At 37.8% G+C, this 16,860-nt stretch overlaps 1 protein-coding gene across 1 annotated transcript; it reads left to right on the forward strand.

Annotated features, from left to right (window-relative positions):
* Positions 1-1,422: 1,422 nt before the first annotated feature.
* Positions 1,423-12,747, forward strand: LOC113076762 (zinc finger protein 664-like). Its single transcript, XM_026249456.1, has 2 exons — positions 1,423-1,636; positions 11,163-12,747. The coding sequence occupies exons 1-2, from the start codon at positions 1,630-1,632 to the stop codon at positions 12,170-12,172; spliced, it is 1,017 nt and encodes a 338-aa protein (XP_026105241.1). The 5' UTR covers positions 1,423-1,629; the 3' UTR covers positions 12,173-12,747.
* Positions 12,748-16,860: the final 4,113 nt, after the last annotated feature.

Raw genomic sequence — 16,860 nt, forward strand, 5'->3', positions numbered from 1 at the left:
AGTAACTAGTTACAGTAGTTACTTAATTCAAAAAGTAACTCAATTACTTTGTTGATTACTTACACCAAAAAAGTAATGCATTACTGTTTTACTGTTTAGTTACTTTTTTAAAGAACATTCTTTAATGTTCCTGTTAATGCGCTTTTATGCGTTATGGTCTATACAAACACAAAGTAAAACAGAAGGTAATTTTTAAACACTATTTTGAGTGTTTAAAAACTATTTTGAGTGTTTTTTAAGTCAGACCAGCACAAACTGAATATTATATATCACAAGGATTTCTGAAATAAATAACAAAACACCTGAATAATATATTCAGAATCAAAAACTAAAGTGGCTTCTGCATCATAAAAGCTGTTGTGTTGAGCCCTTAAAAATGTTCCTTTCACAGCTTAAGTATGAAAACTATCAACAATGGACATCATAACACAAAACATTTTGAAATAAATAAATGAAAGCAATCTGAATTATTCAGAATCAATTTCGTGAAACATACATATATATAAATGCTGTTTAAAAATGAAATCTATGTTCTGACTGAACCTATAGTTGTTCAGTTATTTATTATGGTATTATTCATATTTTACATATCATTTTATGCTATTATAAATCTATTATATCACATACTGGTGTGTTATTGTACCGTTGTACTCGCTTTTCATATAATTCACTTTAAGTTGTTCTACATACTTTTTAATATAAAATATCACTTTTACTATATTTCTACTGTGCACTGTATCAGTGCATATTTTCATTTTCACTGGATCCATAGCCTCATCAGTTACATGTGTTATTATTTGTTGTGGAGTTCATCTGTAGGTTATAGTGCTATCAAAATGAAAAGCAGACTACAAGTGTGTCACTTTTTGATTTGTATTTACTTGTTTTATTAATTTTCTCAACGATAGTAAATTATTAGTGTTTAAAGATGTATTATTTAGATTTTATCCCAGTATTTCAAAGGGAATGAGCTGTGTTCTGACCTGAGACACAAGAAAGAGGGAGGGAAAAAAAGAAAGAAAAAATGTTAGGACTGAACACAGAGAAAGCAATAAAGAAACTATATATCATCTAATGTACATTCAAATTACATTACATGAATATATCACAGTTATACTAAATTAACAGATTTGTAAACCGAAAAAAATCAACGAAATCAACAAGTGAGAGAAATGTGAGCTTTCAATTAATAATTTTCCAAACCTAACTAAATAACTGGAGGCAAAGTTTTTTTTTTTAACTGCACGTAGATCAGAAACCTCTGAAATCGGTTGATAAATGTGAACGTTATCGTGTTTTTATTCAGTAAAAACCGCAGCTCCCCCGTTTACTTTGATTTGTTTTTTAAGGCAGTCTTGCCCTCACTAACATGGCGGACGCGTTGACGTATAGCGGCTCAAAGCGGCCAATGAGGCGTCTAGGTATTTATATGTCTATGGGCCAGCCGCCCTTTCTTTTTTTGAAAGAGAGGTTCCATTCGTTTACATGCAGGGGGCGGGGTTTATGAGCGGAACTTCTCAGGACTCGGTTTTATGCCCCGGCACACAAGTCTGATTTTTGGCGCTTGGAACTCCTTAACCCGAGAGCTTTTTGGAAAGAGAGAAGGTTTAACATCAAAGTCTGTCCGTAATGCCAGGTAACGTACCTTTGTGCAAAGCGCTGTTATTTAAGTCTTCGCCTGATGAGGCACAAAGAGCTGCCGAAGCTTTCTTTTTTACTGTTTTAACTGTTCACGGCATTTCGCCTATTTAAAGGGTTAGTTCACCCAGATAGCAAAATTATGTAATTAATAACTCACCCTCATGTTGTTTCAAACCCGTAAAACCTCGCTTTATCTTTGGAACACAGTTTAAGATATTTTAGATTTAGTCCGAGAGCTCTCAGTCCCTCCATTGAAGCTGTGTGTACGGTCTACTGTCCATGTCCAGAAAGGTAAGAAAAACATCAAAGTAGTCCATGTGATATCAGAGGGTCGGTTAGAATTTTTTGAAGCATTGAAAATACATTTTGGTCCAAAAATAGCAAAAACGACGACTTTATTCATCATTGTCTTCTCCTCCGTGACTGTTGTGTGAGAGAGTTCAAAACAAAAAAGTCTATATAGCCGGTTCGCGAACGAATCATTCAGTTCACCAAATCGAACTGAATCATTTTAAACGGTTCGCATCTCTAATACGCATTAATCCACAAATGACTTAAGCCGTTAACTTTTTTTAATGTGGCTGACACTCCCTCTGAGTTCAAAAAAACCAATATCCCGGAGTAATTCATGTACTCAAACAGTACACTGACTGAACTGCTGTGAAGAGAGAAATGAAGATGAACACTGAGCCGTTTTGTTCGTTATCTGGCTCGGCTCGGTGTTCATCTTCAGTTCTCTCTTCACAGCAGTTCAGTCATTGTACTGTTTGAGTAAATTAATTACTCCAGGATATTGGTTTGTTTGTACTGCAGAAGTTATTGAATGAGTGTTTATATTAGTTTATATAAGTTACAAACTTGATAATAATGCACAATTTTTCCATCTAACATTTATTTTGAGGTACAACTCGTCATATTATCAGAGTGTTTTACTAGTTAGCAGTAAACCAAATGACAAAATGTTAATTTTGGGTTGGAGTATCCCTTTAATATATTGTTGGTCCTCTCTTGTTTTTGTTTGATGCAAAAAATTTCAATCCAAGTCAGTCAATCCAAATTTTAGTATGCAAATTTATTCAAAGAATATAAAATGTGAGAATTCAAATTATCATTTGCAGATTATCAACAGATTATAAAATATTTTCTACCTTATTCTGTGCAGAAAATTTAAATAATTGCTAATTAAATGTAGCCTAGTATATAAAATAATCATAAAATTGCCATTAGGAAAAAAATATCGATTACAAATGATTGATTATTGTCCAGCAGTGTATTTGATTTATTACAGCTAATTAAAAGTAATTAAAAAAGAAGATAATTCCTTGTAAATAATAATAATAATAATTATTATTATTATTATATAGGCTACATACATAAAATGATTGTATTTGACATTTCTGTCACTTCTGAAATTATGGCTACGCCCCTGGTGTGACAAAATGTTAGCTTATACATAATACTCTTTAAGATCTTTTTTAAAAACTTGGCTTACATACATTTTTACGTATGCCATGTGATTAATTAAACTAGCATTTAACAATGGACAAAAGGTTTTTTTTTTAACCTATGGTTCTCTAACCATAAATGCTACTGTTATTTGCCCCCTGTCTAAGCATTTAAAGAATTTAATAGAAGCATTTAAATAATCCCGTGAATGCACTTAAAGAATGCAGAATCGAATCGTTATACTCGAATCGAATTTAATTGTGAATCGAATCAAATTGAATCGTTCTAATTTTGCAAAAAATTGTTCTTGAATCGAATCGAAAACCTATGAATCGTAATCGAATCGCTGCCTTGCCAAAGATTCACAGCCCTATTAAATACTGATCAACACTTGATTAATAATTACACTAGTGTTGTCACGGTACCAAAATTTTAGTATTCGGTACCGATACCAGTGAAAATCCACGGTTTTTGGTACCAATTTCGGTACCAAAGCAAAACACAAAAATATGCTAATTAAAAAAAATTATAACTTTTTATCACAAAAAAAAATAAAACCAATGCCATTCTTTATACTTATTTACAATTGTGTAAATATAGAAATATAATTAAATATAGTAATATAATATAATTATGAAAAACAGTAAACAAGTTTCACCCAAATTTAATTTGTCTTTTAATTTATGAATTTTAAACATTTTAATTTTTGTTAAATAAAGGGGATTTGCTATTAAAATTAAAACATGGAAGAAATATTGTGTGATTTAATTTTTAATTAACAGTAGTAGCAGTATCACATACATTTTACTAAATAATAGTAATATTTATAGCACAATGCCTTTATGTAAAAATTAGCTTTTAATGAATGCATATTTGTCATTTTAACTGAACTTAAGACTGGTGGTGATGCTTAAGATATTTTTGGTCATTGAGGGTTTCTGTATAAAAAAAATGATAAAATGTAATAAAATGTAATAGATCATATTAATTATTATTAAAAGATAATACTACTACTAATTCTACTACCATACTAACAGTATATAATGCACTATGGATTGATGAGCTGCTGGTTCATGAATATTAATCATGTTGTCTGCGTTCGGTCAAACTGATTTGCTGAAATCAAAACAGGGATGGTTATAGATGAGCGCCAGCCAATAAAATTGCCATTTGCGCATTAGCTCCGCCCACTACCGGAGAAACCGGCATATCTACTGCTTGTTCGAAAAATATGAATAATTCTAAATGAACTCAGGAGAAGACAACAAAGAATATAGTTTACATGTAGCATGTCGATTCAGCGTGGTAAGACTCTCGCTCTCTCTCTCTTTGCATGTGTGAGAAACGGAGCTATCAGCAAAGCAACGGCGAGTCGTGCGCCTTCACAAAGAGTTTACAGTTTGGCAAATATCATAGACAGTAAAGAGACAAATACAGGTGTACTGTGCGTCCATTGAGATGAATTGAAAAGTACAGATCGCTTGATGGAGAGAGAACTCTGAATCGCTCAGTCAGTGTTCAGCGAGTGAAAATATATCTGCGCCATGCAATCTTATAATAGCCTCGAACACACACTGGCGAGTAAAATCTAAGAATTGATTCGCCAATGGCTAACAATAGACATAATTTAGTCGCCCAGAGTAAAATTTATTCACATATGCGAGTGATTTACTCGCAATGTAGAGGCTGTTTTGAGGGGTTGCCGTGAATAAACCTTTAAATTGACACTGGTTTTACTCAAATGCAATGGTAAAATGCTTAGGAAGTGACGCAGAACAGTTCTGGTGATGTTGTTTATGTATTAATGTCCTCATTGAGATGGCAGATGCTGAAATTACTGCAAGCGTCACGCGCTTCAGTCTATGTAGTAAACAAACCCACACATCTCTCTGCCTTTCATTCATTCACACAGAGACGCGCAGAACATGCATGATTCAGATTTCAACCAACTTTTGCGGCTTAACATTTACAGATACTGGTCCGTATGGAGATTTGATTTGATTAATTTATGCTCACTTTGACATATTCCGTGACTGTCCATATTAAAATGTAAATTTCATTTTCATGACTGGATTTTGAAATTCCGTCCGCGTTTTCTGCTTCGCGGAAATCATAGCGCTGTATGCGTCAAGAACCGGGTTGAGCGGGTACTCGGTACCACCGGTACTTACAGAAACCTAGTATCGTGACATTTTCATTTTTTTAGTACCGACTTGGTACCGAAGTACCGGGTCTTTTGACAACACTAAATTACACAATATTAATGAGATAATATATATATATTGAAGAAAGGATATGATCAGCGGCATCCACTCAGTCGTCTCCTTCAATGGTATTTAAGAATACCTAGTATCTCAAAAGTCAAAAGTTAAAATATCAAATCCAAAGTATCCAAAAGTCAAAGTATCTGAGTTAAATAAACCTGTAAGAGTCAAAGTATTCAAGTGAGCCCGGAATACAAGAAAAAGAAAAGATGAGATAGTCAGATAGTATAGACTAGACTGAACTGAACTGAGAAGGGAGGGTGTCTACACCTCTTTTAGCCCCTTAGGTCTTGTGATCTAAGCCGAAGTCATGTCTCAAATAGATATGAGATATTGGTCATATGTCTGTGGTCCATAGAAAAATACCCAGATGTGCCTTGTGGTTCAGTTTAACTTCCACATTTTGGGAGGTCAGAACGTCCTATAATTACTAGTCCTATGATCACCAATATTTAGATTTTACTGCCTAGGCTCAGTTGAATGCATAGTTCCAAATATATCAAATCTCTCATTAAAAACCCAGATCATTATAACCCATATGCTGTCTCTTCTCAATTAACACCCAGACATGTAGAATCAAAATAGCTCAAGATAACAACTAGGGCTGGGTTAAAAAATCGATTTTTCGATTAATCGTTTTTTTAAAATGTGGTCGATTCAAAATCGATTCTCAAAGGCCATGAATCTATTTTTTCCATATTTATTTCCACAGACATTGAACGCAAGATTAGCTTTAATCTAATTACAAATCTTCTCCACTAGATGTCACCCTCTTATCTGCCTTGTGCGATAAGATTTGAGATATATTAAAGACAGCTTGAAATGTCTTCTTTTAAACGAAAATATTCAAACCAAAATAAACGGGCTACTCTGATGTAATCCATATGAAATGTGCATTTCTCTCTGGCGTTCATGGCGAGTCCGCATCGTCAATTTCATCTTTGCAGCAACACAGAAAACACCAGTTTATTACTAAACAATAAAATGACTCCTTGCATATTTTCAAACCAGCAGGCCATTCTGGGTTGAGGAAGACCCCACGGAATGAGCGAGCGGATCGGGAAATGCGATCTCCGCTCACGAGCTCTGATCAGAACAAACCCGAGCATCAGTGTCTGCTTACCTCAGCAGAGATATTACGATGTTACAGAGGACTTATTTTATTTCTTTGTTCAAACTTCCAAGTGGCCTGTTACGTTAGCCATGTATAAATTATGTTAAAACATGTATAAATTACTAATTCCTGACAAAAGGCAAAAGAGCTGCTTGCTTGGTACATTTGAATAATGTCGGGTTGTAAATGGGTCCCGGGTTTTAAAAAGCTGTCAATCAAAATGTACTTGTTGGGCTCGGGCCGAAAGTTAGGCCCGATTACATCTCTAATAGAAAATCGAATCGAGAATCGAAACCGAATCGATTTGAGAGCTTGTGAATCGAAATCGAATCGATCTTGAACATCTGAATCGATACCCAGTCCTAATAACAACATTGTGGAACTAAATGAAAAGCCACTGCATTATCTATTTCTGTCTCTATATGGCTGCAGAAGTATTCTAAGGCCTCTGGAACAGACTGTTTTTGTGCTGTTGAGCATGTAGCAAGTTTACACGTGGCAGAAATTAGAGTTTCGATGCACCATTGTTCATAATTTCTTTGTATGACAGCAAGTCCAAAAATTATGACTGCACAATTTGGCATGTTTATTGCATTATTATCATAATTAAAACAACTTACTCTAAGCAGCTATGCAATATGTTTACAAAAATCATTAATTTTTATGAATAATTTCATTTATTTATTTATTTTTGCCACTACTATATGGCTGTTCACTGACTGTCCAACCGACCGTCAAACCATGCTGCAAAAACTAGTCACTTTTATGAGAATTGTGGGCTTTCCTGGAGTTGTTTGAGCCGTTGATGAAACTCATTTTCAAATCATTGCTCCAACTGTAAATGAGGAGACATACCAATAGAAAATCAGTTTTTTTTTGTTTATTTCATTTTAATAATTTTGCACAATGCAAAGCATTTTAAAAAATACATTTAAATAGCGTCTTAATGAAGTAATTTTATTTTAGTTGCATTAAATGATTGGTGTTGTGCTGCTGTGTCTTCACGTGATCAGACTCTCTGTTGGCTGTTTCAGAGGCAGCCATTTTGGGTTGACATCATTGTAGCCCTTAGTTCACAACACTTAAAGGGGGGGTGAAATGCTAGTTTTCACTCAATATTCTGTTAATCTTGAGTACCTATAGAGTAGTACTGCATCCTTCATAACTCCAAAAAGTCTTTAGTTTTATTATATTCATAAGAGAAAGATAGTCTGTACCGATTTTTCCTGGAAAAACACGACCGGCTGGAGGCGTGACGTGTGGGCGGAGCTAAAGAATCACGAGCGCGAGTAGGCTTTTGCGTTGAGAGCGTTTGGAAGCTGTGACACCGTGAGGAAAAAACCAACCAAAACAAACCATGGCTTACAGTCAGATTCAGCATATATTTATGATCCAGAATCAGATCCCGAGGCTGAAACTGAACGAGAGCAGCAGCAGCAACGACTCGCTCCGAGCGGGAATCGAACCCGGGTCTCGGCATTGGGAGGCGGACGCACTAACAAGAAGGCAGAGATATTTGAAGCAGTTTTACTCACCGCCTGCGGTTCCAACACACGATCGTGGCCCTTTTTCGTTGGGATTGCATCATCCTTAAGAAATAAACGATACGCAAATCCGTCGTCAAACTGGGCCATGTTTGTAAAACAAGCATCTACGAAATGCAGGGAACAAACACAAACACTTGCACAACTCCGTTGATGCTCTGTAAAAATAAACTCCATCCACTGGTCCCTTAATGAATTCATCTCTGCAGGGTTGTCTTGCCCTGGCAACCAAAAATACACTTCTTTTGTGACATTTCGCGACGCTCTCGCTCTGATCACTGAATGCCTCTGCTCTCAGTGCTCTGCTATACGGGAGCGCGCTTTTCCGGCAGACGTGCCCTAGGACCCATATAAGGAAATTCCGCTCCATCTAACGTCACACAGAGCCATACTTGAAAAAAACTTTCCGAAACTTGTGACAAACCGGAATGAGTATTTTTGGAATAGAAATACTCCTTCAAACGTACAACTTAATTTTTGAAACTTTGTCCATGTTTAGCATGGGAATCCAATTCTTTAACAGTGTAAAAAACTCAGTATGCATGAAATAGCATTTCACCCCCCCTTTAAGTGTCACCTCAGTCAACACTTAAGAGTCAGTCTTAGACTTTACTGAAAGTTGCTTTTAGCTTCTTTATAAAAGTATCCTACTGTCAGAAAAGTCCTGCTTTTACGAAGAATTTTGACACTTAAGTCAAAGCTTAAGGCTATTCTTAAGAGCATTTCTGAGACGGTTTTTTCTTTTTGCAGATTTCTTTTTATATTATTATGTACAGAGGTTGGTAGTAACAAGTTACATTTTCCTCATTACATTTACTTAAGTACATTTTATGGGTAACTAATACTTTTGGAGTATATTTAAAAAATGGGTACTTTTACTTAAGTACATTTCTAGTGAAAAAAAATGTACTTTTACTTCGTTACTGTGAGCCACGCTCTTCTCGTTACTTTACCTTAAGGTAATAGAAGTTATAAATGCTTCAGTTTATTCCAAAAGCATCGTCTACTTTTCTCTCGGCAATGAGCGATGCTCATTTGTGAATGATTCTTTTGAGTCAATTCTGTTCAAAAGCTTGATCAGACCAGTTGGCAAACCAGTGAATTGGTTCGTGAATCAGTTTGAATGATTCGTTCAGTTCCCTGCTGTGCGCTTTGAGCGTTTGAACCGGTTCACTCAAGAGTTGTAACAAAGTTTAAGAACATCACGAGCGTTGAAGAACTTTGGATCGTTTTCATATACTTGTTTAGATCAACTCAGAGTAAAGAAAATAGGTTTAGAGATGTATGTGAGATTTAGCTAACAGGAAACACAAATTGTTATATTTACATCTTTAAATCAGAAGGAAAAGTCACTTGAGATAAGATGAACATTTAAAAAAAATTGAGCAAAATGTCTCAAAACAGGTGAATGAACCTTCCTCAGTAGAGGCAAAAACCGCAACTCTGTCTGATGTCTGACTTCTATTATAATTACGTCCATGAGCTTTTTGTGAAATTTGGATCAACTTAATGACAGTTAGGCTGTCTGATTATTAGCGAGTAGCTCAAATTACAAATAGTTTGAGCTGCATACATTGTTGTGTGCTGGGTTATTTGACCAGTTAAAGAATTACTTGTGTGTTAATAATATGCAACCATTACTCAGGAGTGTATGCAGTTAACATGGATCCCCTCTCAGTTCACAATGCTGTTTAAATTTCAGAAATGTAATACCAAGCAATTTTAGTCGACTAAAATAAGACTAAAATTAAAACAAATTAGATGACTAAAACTTGACTAAAACTTAAAAGAATTATAGTCAAAAGACTAAGACTAAAACTAAATTAAAATTTCGTCTCAAAATTAACACTGATTTGTAGAAAAATTTATACAAACCGTAGTCAGCCAGATGATGAACATTATTAATGTTATTAATAATTTAATATATGATTCATTCACACTTGTACGCTGATCACTCGAACGTGTCCTCGCCTGCAATCAAAGGTAGACATTCATCCGCCATTAAAGCAAGTAACAGTGAGTACAGCAGTGGTAATGTGTGTGAATAGAGTTTTAGCAATGTAAGCGCAGTTAGCAGCAACCACGCCGCTAATGCTAACGGGCTATAAGCTAATAGTGGATCCGGGAGATCAAAATAAAACTAGTGATAACGAGGCGCTCTGATTGTTTTTGTTGTAGAATACAATAGAGGATATATTCACACGTTATATAAACGGAAATGGTGTTTAAAATTGATTTTTAAGATAAAAATAGTAGATAAAAAGAATATAGTGACGGAGCTCAACGCAGTACGGGCGCCAACAACAAACAGGAAATGACAGCAAACAGGAAGTGACGCCAACAACAAACAACATAATTAATTCCTAGAAAGAAATAGCAATGAAGCTTGGTGTGGACGACCCGGAGTTATGCAAAAAGTGAAGCAGAGAAACATCCGAGACAAGTTTTCCAAAGCCATCAAAAGAATGAAAGGAAAGAGTAAAGATATAAGGTAGCAAGCACCAAATACAAGTTTCAAATAAATGTTACACCATACTGCTGCTGTTGTTCTTTCAATAAGCAAATGTAAAGGGTATACAGTAAATGAAATGCCAAACGAACATACGATAATAAACCTTTGTTTTTATCAAAACAATTTATCCAGTTTAAAAAAGTAAATTAACGCTAATAAAATAAAGCAACAAACTGATTCCAATATTTATCATGCTAAAGTTTTAGACCCGAGACATTCACACATCTCATAAAGGACTGATTATGGAATGGTTCTTTTGTATTGCAAACATGATACTTGACTCTGAACTGCTGCTAATCATTATTCTTTTGTCTATAATCTGACCATTGGTGCCCGTCTCACACCTAGTTTGCCTACACTTCTTCATTTCATTGTTGTTTTGTTTAGGGGATACACGGGAGCGTTGTGACACGTTTACATGAATCTACACCCCACCTCCAGCAGTGCGGGGGTGTCAGATAGTTCGTTAACAGTATACCGTCCCTTAAACTTTTCTAACTTCTTTTTGCCCCGAAAAGAAGAATGAAAACGAACTTCGTTTGAAGTATATCGAGGGACTTAAGGGTTCTTACTATAGAAACGTGGGATTTGTATCTAAATTTTGTAGTAAAATTTTTATTTATTTTTTACTTTTATTTTAGAGTTGATTGAAGACAATGAGGAGAATGAAGAGGAGCAGAAGCAACATGTCAAAACTGGAGAAAACTCTTTGAGTTGCCCTCCAACCAAACAGAAAGATTTAAAGAAGAGAAGAGACGAGAAATCTTTCACCTGCAGTCAGTGTGGAAAGAGTTTGAGAAGCAAACTTGGTCTTGAGATTCACATGAGGATCCACACTGGAGAGAAACCATACAGATGTGATCAATGTGAGAATAGTTTCACACAATCATCAAGCCTTAAGATACACATGAACATCCACACTGGACAGAAACTTTATGAATGTGATCAATGTGGAAAAACATTTTTGACGGCTACAAACCTGAAGAGTCACCTGAAAGTTCATTCAAAGGAGAAACCACATTCATGTTCATGTGGAAAGAGGTTTTCACGTTTGCAAAATTTAAAAGTTCATCAGAAGATACACACTGGTGTGAAAGAATATATGTGCTTTGAGTGTGAGAAGACTTTTATTACAGCTGGAAGTTTGAAACAGCACCAGTGGATCCACACTGGAGAGAAACCTTACAAGTGTTCACACTGTGACAAGAGATTCATTCGGTTAGGAGACCTGAAATCACATGAGAGGATCCACAATGGAGAGAAACCTTACAAGTGTTCACACTGCGACAAGAGATTCAGTCGGTTAGGATCTCTGCTTACACATGAGAGGATCCACACTGGAGAGAAACCTTACAAGTGTTCACACTGTGACAAGAGATTCAGTCGGTTAGGATATCTGGAAACACATGAGAGGATCCACACTGGAGAGAAACCTTACAAGTGTTCACACTGTGACAAGAGATTCAGTCAGGTAGCAACTCTGAAAACACATGAGAGGATCCACACTGGAGAGAAACCGTATCACTGCACTGTATGTGGGAAGAGTTTCCGTTATTCATCTTCTCTACTTAAGCATAACAAAGAACATTCACCGTCAGTAGTAGGGGATACACAGACTAATCGACTACTCGACATCAGTGCTCTGCCATGACGCTTTAAGCTTGATGTTGATTAGTCGCTGGTCCTATAGATGGCACAACAGGATAATAAACCTTTGAAGGACTTCCACATTTATGCTCCTTTTCCAAACAGTTAAAATGTCAAATAAATGTATGCTCTGAAAGCTCCACAAGACATGTATGATTATAATACTGGATGCTTGAAATTGAACGGGAGAATGCACATTTTAAACAGCTTATTGTACAGGTAAATTAATCACTGTTCTAATCTAATGCGCTGCTGCACTGTAACACACACACACACACACACACACACATACACACATAGACTACAGACAGTAGCTCGTACATCACACATGCACAGAATCATTCAGTGAGGAAATGTACTGTCATCTCTGTTCTGTTGTTTCTCAATAAAATAGCTTAGAAACTGAAAATTGAAATCATATATTTCTTAATAACTAAAGCCCACAGCGTCACTACTACTAGAGAGACACTGCCATGTATACAGTGACAATATAAGCCATTTTCCCAGGACGTGTCCTTGCCAGGATTGTTATATTGTCTAAAATATCCAGATTTTGGCTGTTTGTGCTGTGCAGATCGATCATTGTACGGCATTCATAAGAGCTATAGAGAGCAGAGCAGACGGCTCCTCATTCATTCAAATCACTCTCTTGGTACTTTGGTGTCATACAATGATCGGTGCACAGCGACGCTTCAAGTTGAATGAACAAACAAACACCTAACATGTACGTGTATTTGCATTCCTTTGATCGTTCTCTGTAGATCTCACCTTCTCACATGCCACGATGCTGGACGATTGGGTGATTATGTACCATACCTGCATGTTATTGGTCAAACTACTTTGGGTGTTTTAGGCAATATAGAAATCCTGGCAAGGACGCGTCCTGGGAAAATGGCTCATATGGTCACCCTAGCCATGTAGAAATAATTCACACACACAATCGCTCTCACTAATGCATTCATATAAATGTAATCTTTACTGTGCTACGTTATCTATATCTGATTTAGAACGAGCAGAAATCTGTGAGAAATAAATCAACACAAAGGCAAAAGAACTGATAAATGAGCTGTTATAGGAGCAATAGCCATGTGTCATGTGCCATAGATGTGTACAATGTGTTTTTTACAGCTCCAGGCTTATTTGTTCATTAAGGACGTGATCAGCGACTAGTCGACTTCGACTAGACTTTAATCACATAAAAGTTGACTTTAAAAAAATCAGAAGTCGTTCAACCCCTAGTCAGTAGATCATCTTCAGATCCAGCACTTTCAGGTCTGATGACTCATCCTCACAATAATGCATCAAGCAATAAAATATCTTCTGTATAAATCTGTCCTAACAAAGAAACATCATCTAAAGTCACAGTGAATAAAGTTCATCTTCAAGACCAGCACAGATTCAACTGTAAAATATTTATGAGGCTTCAGGTCTGAAGAATTACCTGAAAGTTCATACGAAAGAAAAACCACATTCATGTTCTTTATCTGGAAAGAGTTTTCCACATCTAAAGTTTAAACGTTCATCAGAAGATACACACTGGTGTGAGAGATCATGTGTGCTTTCAGTGTGAGAAGACTTTTATTACAGCTGCAGATCTGAAGCGGCTCCAGATGATTCACACTGCAGAGAAACCTTACAGTTTCATCTGTCAGATTCAGATCAACTTAAAGATGGAGTTCCTCCTTAATAAACAATATCTACAAGTTTTATTCTTGTCATTTTACTTCATGATTTTAATTATATCATTGGGTTTTATGAGGTTCATTTTTATCATGTTTACTCTTTTAGTAGTAAAGAGTAGGAAAGTAGTTGTTTGTTTGTTTTTTATATTTTACATGTGGAAAACGTTTTTATTCTGGAAGCTGAAGAAGTGTCTGTAACTTTTAAACTGCTTTACTTCATTGTTATTTTAAAATCAAGTATATATTCTTCCATTTATGATGTGTTTAGAAAATCCAGATGCAAGATGTACTGTAGCATTGCAACCGATCCTCCTTCTCCTGTAAGTAGGGATGGGTTCCAGAACCAGGTAGAATCTGCTCTGGGTACTACAGGAAATAAGAAAATACACTTTATTTAATAATTTACTTTTATTTTTATTGTGATCTCTTTAGATCTGTGCAATTAATAAAGTTTGAGTTTGGCTTCCAATGATAATGAAAAGAAGATATTTGAGGTGAATTGATAATTGTGCTGCATTCCTTCTACCTTTCATTCACAGCGCTTTGTTCCTCCATAAAGTCCAAATATCATCGTGTAGGATCTCGGAGTGAATCAGAGCAGTACTGAAACTGATCAAGAAGCTGAATTCCACATGATTTTGCTGATTTTACATTTGATTCATTCGTTCAGTTCATGTTCAGTTACGACATTTTACTTGGTTAGCTTAGTATTATAGTAATTTTTTGAAACTATTGAAAACCACACGCAGCGGCTTCTCTCTCTTGTAACAAATTCAAGCAACAAGATGTCCCGTGGTTCTGAAGGTGGTGGGGTAACGGTCGGCGGGGCTGGCGCAGTGGGAACGCGAAGTTGTTGCATCTGTTGGGAGAGCTTGGACACCTGTGTTACCAGCGCCTGGACGGCGCGACTGGTGGAAGAGATGCTCTCCTGCTGCTGATCCATACGAGTTATTCGATCTGTCACAGAAAAGAAGACTGGATGCAAGTGCAAGTTAATATCTCTTTAATGAGCGTATATCACAGTAGAGTCAGACATGGTTGATCAGTTCATATATGTCTACCTGGATGACATACTGATATTTTCTTCGTCTCTCCAGAAACATGTTCAACATGTCAGACAATGTGCTTCAGCGGCTGTTAGAGAATGGTCTTTTTGTCAAGGCGGAGAAATGCGAATTTCATGCACAATCTGTTTCCTTCCTAGGGTACATCGTCTCGTCTGAGGGAATTCGCATGGATCCTGACAAGGTTAAGGTTGTGGTGGATTGGCCAAGTCCAGATTCCCGTAAGGCCCTACAGCGGTTTCTGGGGTTTGCCAATTTCTACCGGCGTTTTATTCGCAACTTCAGCCAACTAGCCGCACCTCTGACTGCCTTGACCTCCCCCAGAACGGCCTTCAGGTGGTCAGATGCAGCCGAAGCTGAATTTGCTAAACTGAAGAGTCACTTCATTTCGGCTCCCATTCTGATTGCCCCTGATTCCTCACGTCAGTTCGTGGTGGAGGTCGATGCGTCAGAGGTGGGGGTAGGAGCAGTTCTTTCCCAGCGGTCTCCCTCAGATAACAAGATGCACCCTTGCGCATTTTACTCTCACCGTTTGTCTCCCGCGGAAAGTAATTATGATATTGGTAACAGAGTTGTTGGTGGTCAAATTAGCGTTAGAGGAGTGGCATCACTGGTTAGAGGGTTCGGGGGTGCCCTTTATCGTTTGGACTGATCACAAGAACTTAGAGTATATACGATCAGCTAAAAGGCTCAATTCCAGGCTGGCTCGGTGGGCACTTTTTTTCGGTCGTTTTGATTTAACTCTATCGTACCGTCCGGGCTCCAAAAACATCAAGCCCGATGCACTTTTGGTCCGTCCGAACGCCCATCCACTCCCGAGTGTATTTTTCCTGAGACATTAGTGGTCTCCACTCTAACATGGGAGGTCGAGTCGAAGGTCCTAGCGGCCTTAGAAGGGGTAACGCCTCCGCCCGCGTGCCCACCGAACCGTTTATTTGTGCCGGATGAGTTAAAGTCCTGCGTCATTAAGTGGGGTCATTGCTCTAACATAGCTTGTCATCCAGGGGTTAATCGAACCAGATGTTTGGTCAAGCAACGGTTCTGGTGGCCAGGTATGGCTCGCGACATCCGCGATTTTGTTTTGGCTTGCTCGGTTTGCGCCACTGGTAAGACTTCCAGCTGTCTTCCAGATGGGTTACTCCAACCACTGTCTGTCCCTTCGAGACCCTGGTCCCACATCGCGCTAGATTTTGTCACCACCCTCCCAAGGGTATACAGTTGTTTTGACCGTTGTGGACCGGTTCTCGAAGGCGACCCATTTCATACCCTTGGCCAAATTACCTTCTGCCAAGGAGACAGCGGTCGCTGTCATTGACCACATCTTCCGATACATGGCCTCCCGGTGGATGTGGTTTCTGACAGGGGGCCCTAGTTTGTGTCCAAATTCTTGCAGGAGTTTTGTAAGTTCCTGGGGGCAACGGTTAGTCTTTCCTCTGGGTTCCATCCCCAGACCAATGGTCAGACCGAGAGAGCCAACCAGGATTTAGAACGATGTTTGGCGTCCAAGAATCCTTCCTCCTGGAGCCAACAACTCTCTATGATTGAGTACGCACATAATTTGTTACCAGTGTCTTCTACGGGCCTCTCCCCGTTTTAATCTAGCTTAGGTTACCAGCCACCTGTTTTTCCCAGTCTGGATTCCGAAGTCGCGGTCCCCTCTGCCCACGCCTTTGTCCAGAGGTGCCGCCACACCTGGAACAGAGCCCGTGAGACTCTCTTGCAGGTGAGGGCGTGCACCAAGGCTAAGACCGATCGCCACCGGTCAAAGCCACCCGTATACGTCGTCGGTCAAAAAGTGTGGCTTTCTACTAAGAATATTCCGCTCCGCTCCGTTGCTAATAAACTTGCTCCCAAATTCATTGGCCCGTTTACTGTCACCAAAATCATTAGTCCGGTGGCAGTCCGCCTCAAATTGCCTCCAGCGTACAGGAGGATTCATCCCGCCT

The sequence above is a fragment of the Carassius auratus genome, unplaced genomic scaffold, assembly GCF_003368295.1.
Source record: "Carassius auratus strain Wakin unplaced genomic scaffold, ASM336829v1 scaf_tig00021175, whole genome shotgun sequence".
Classification (NCBI taxonomy): Eukaryota; Metazoa; Chordata; class Actinopteri; order Cypriniformes; family Cyprinidae; genus Carassius; species Carassius auratus.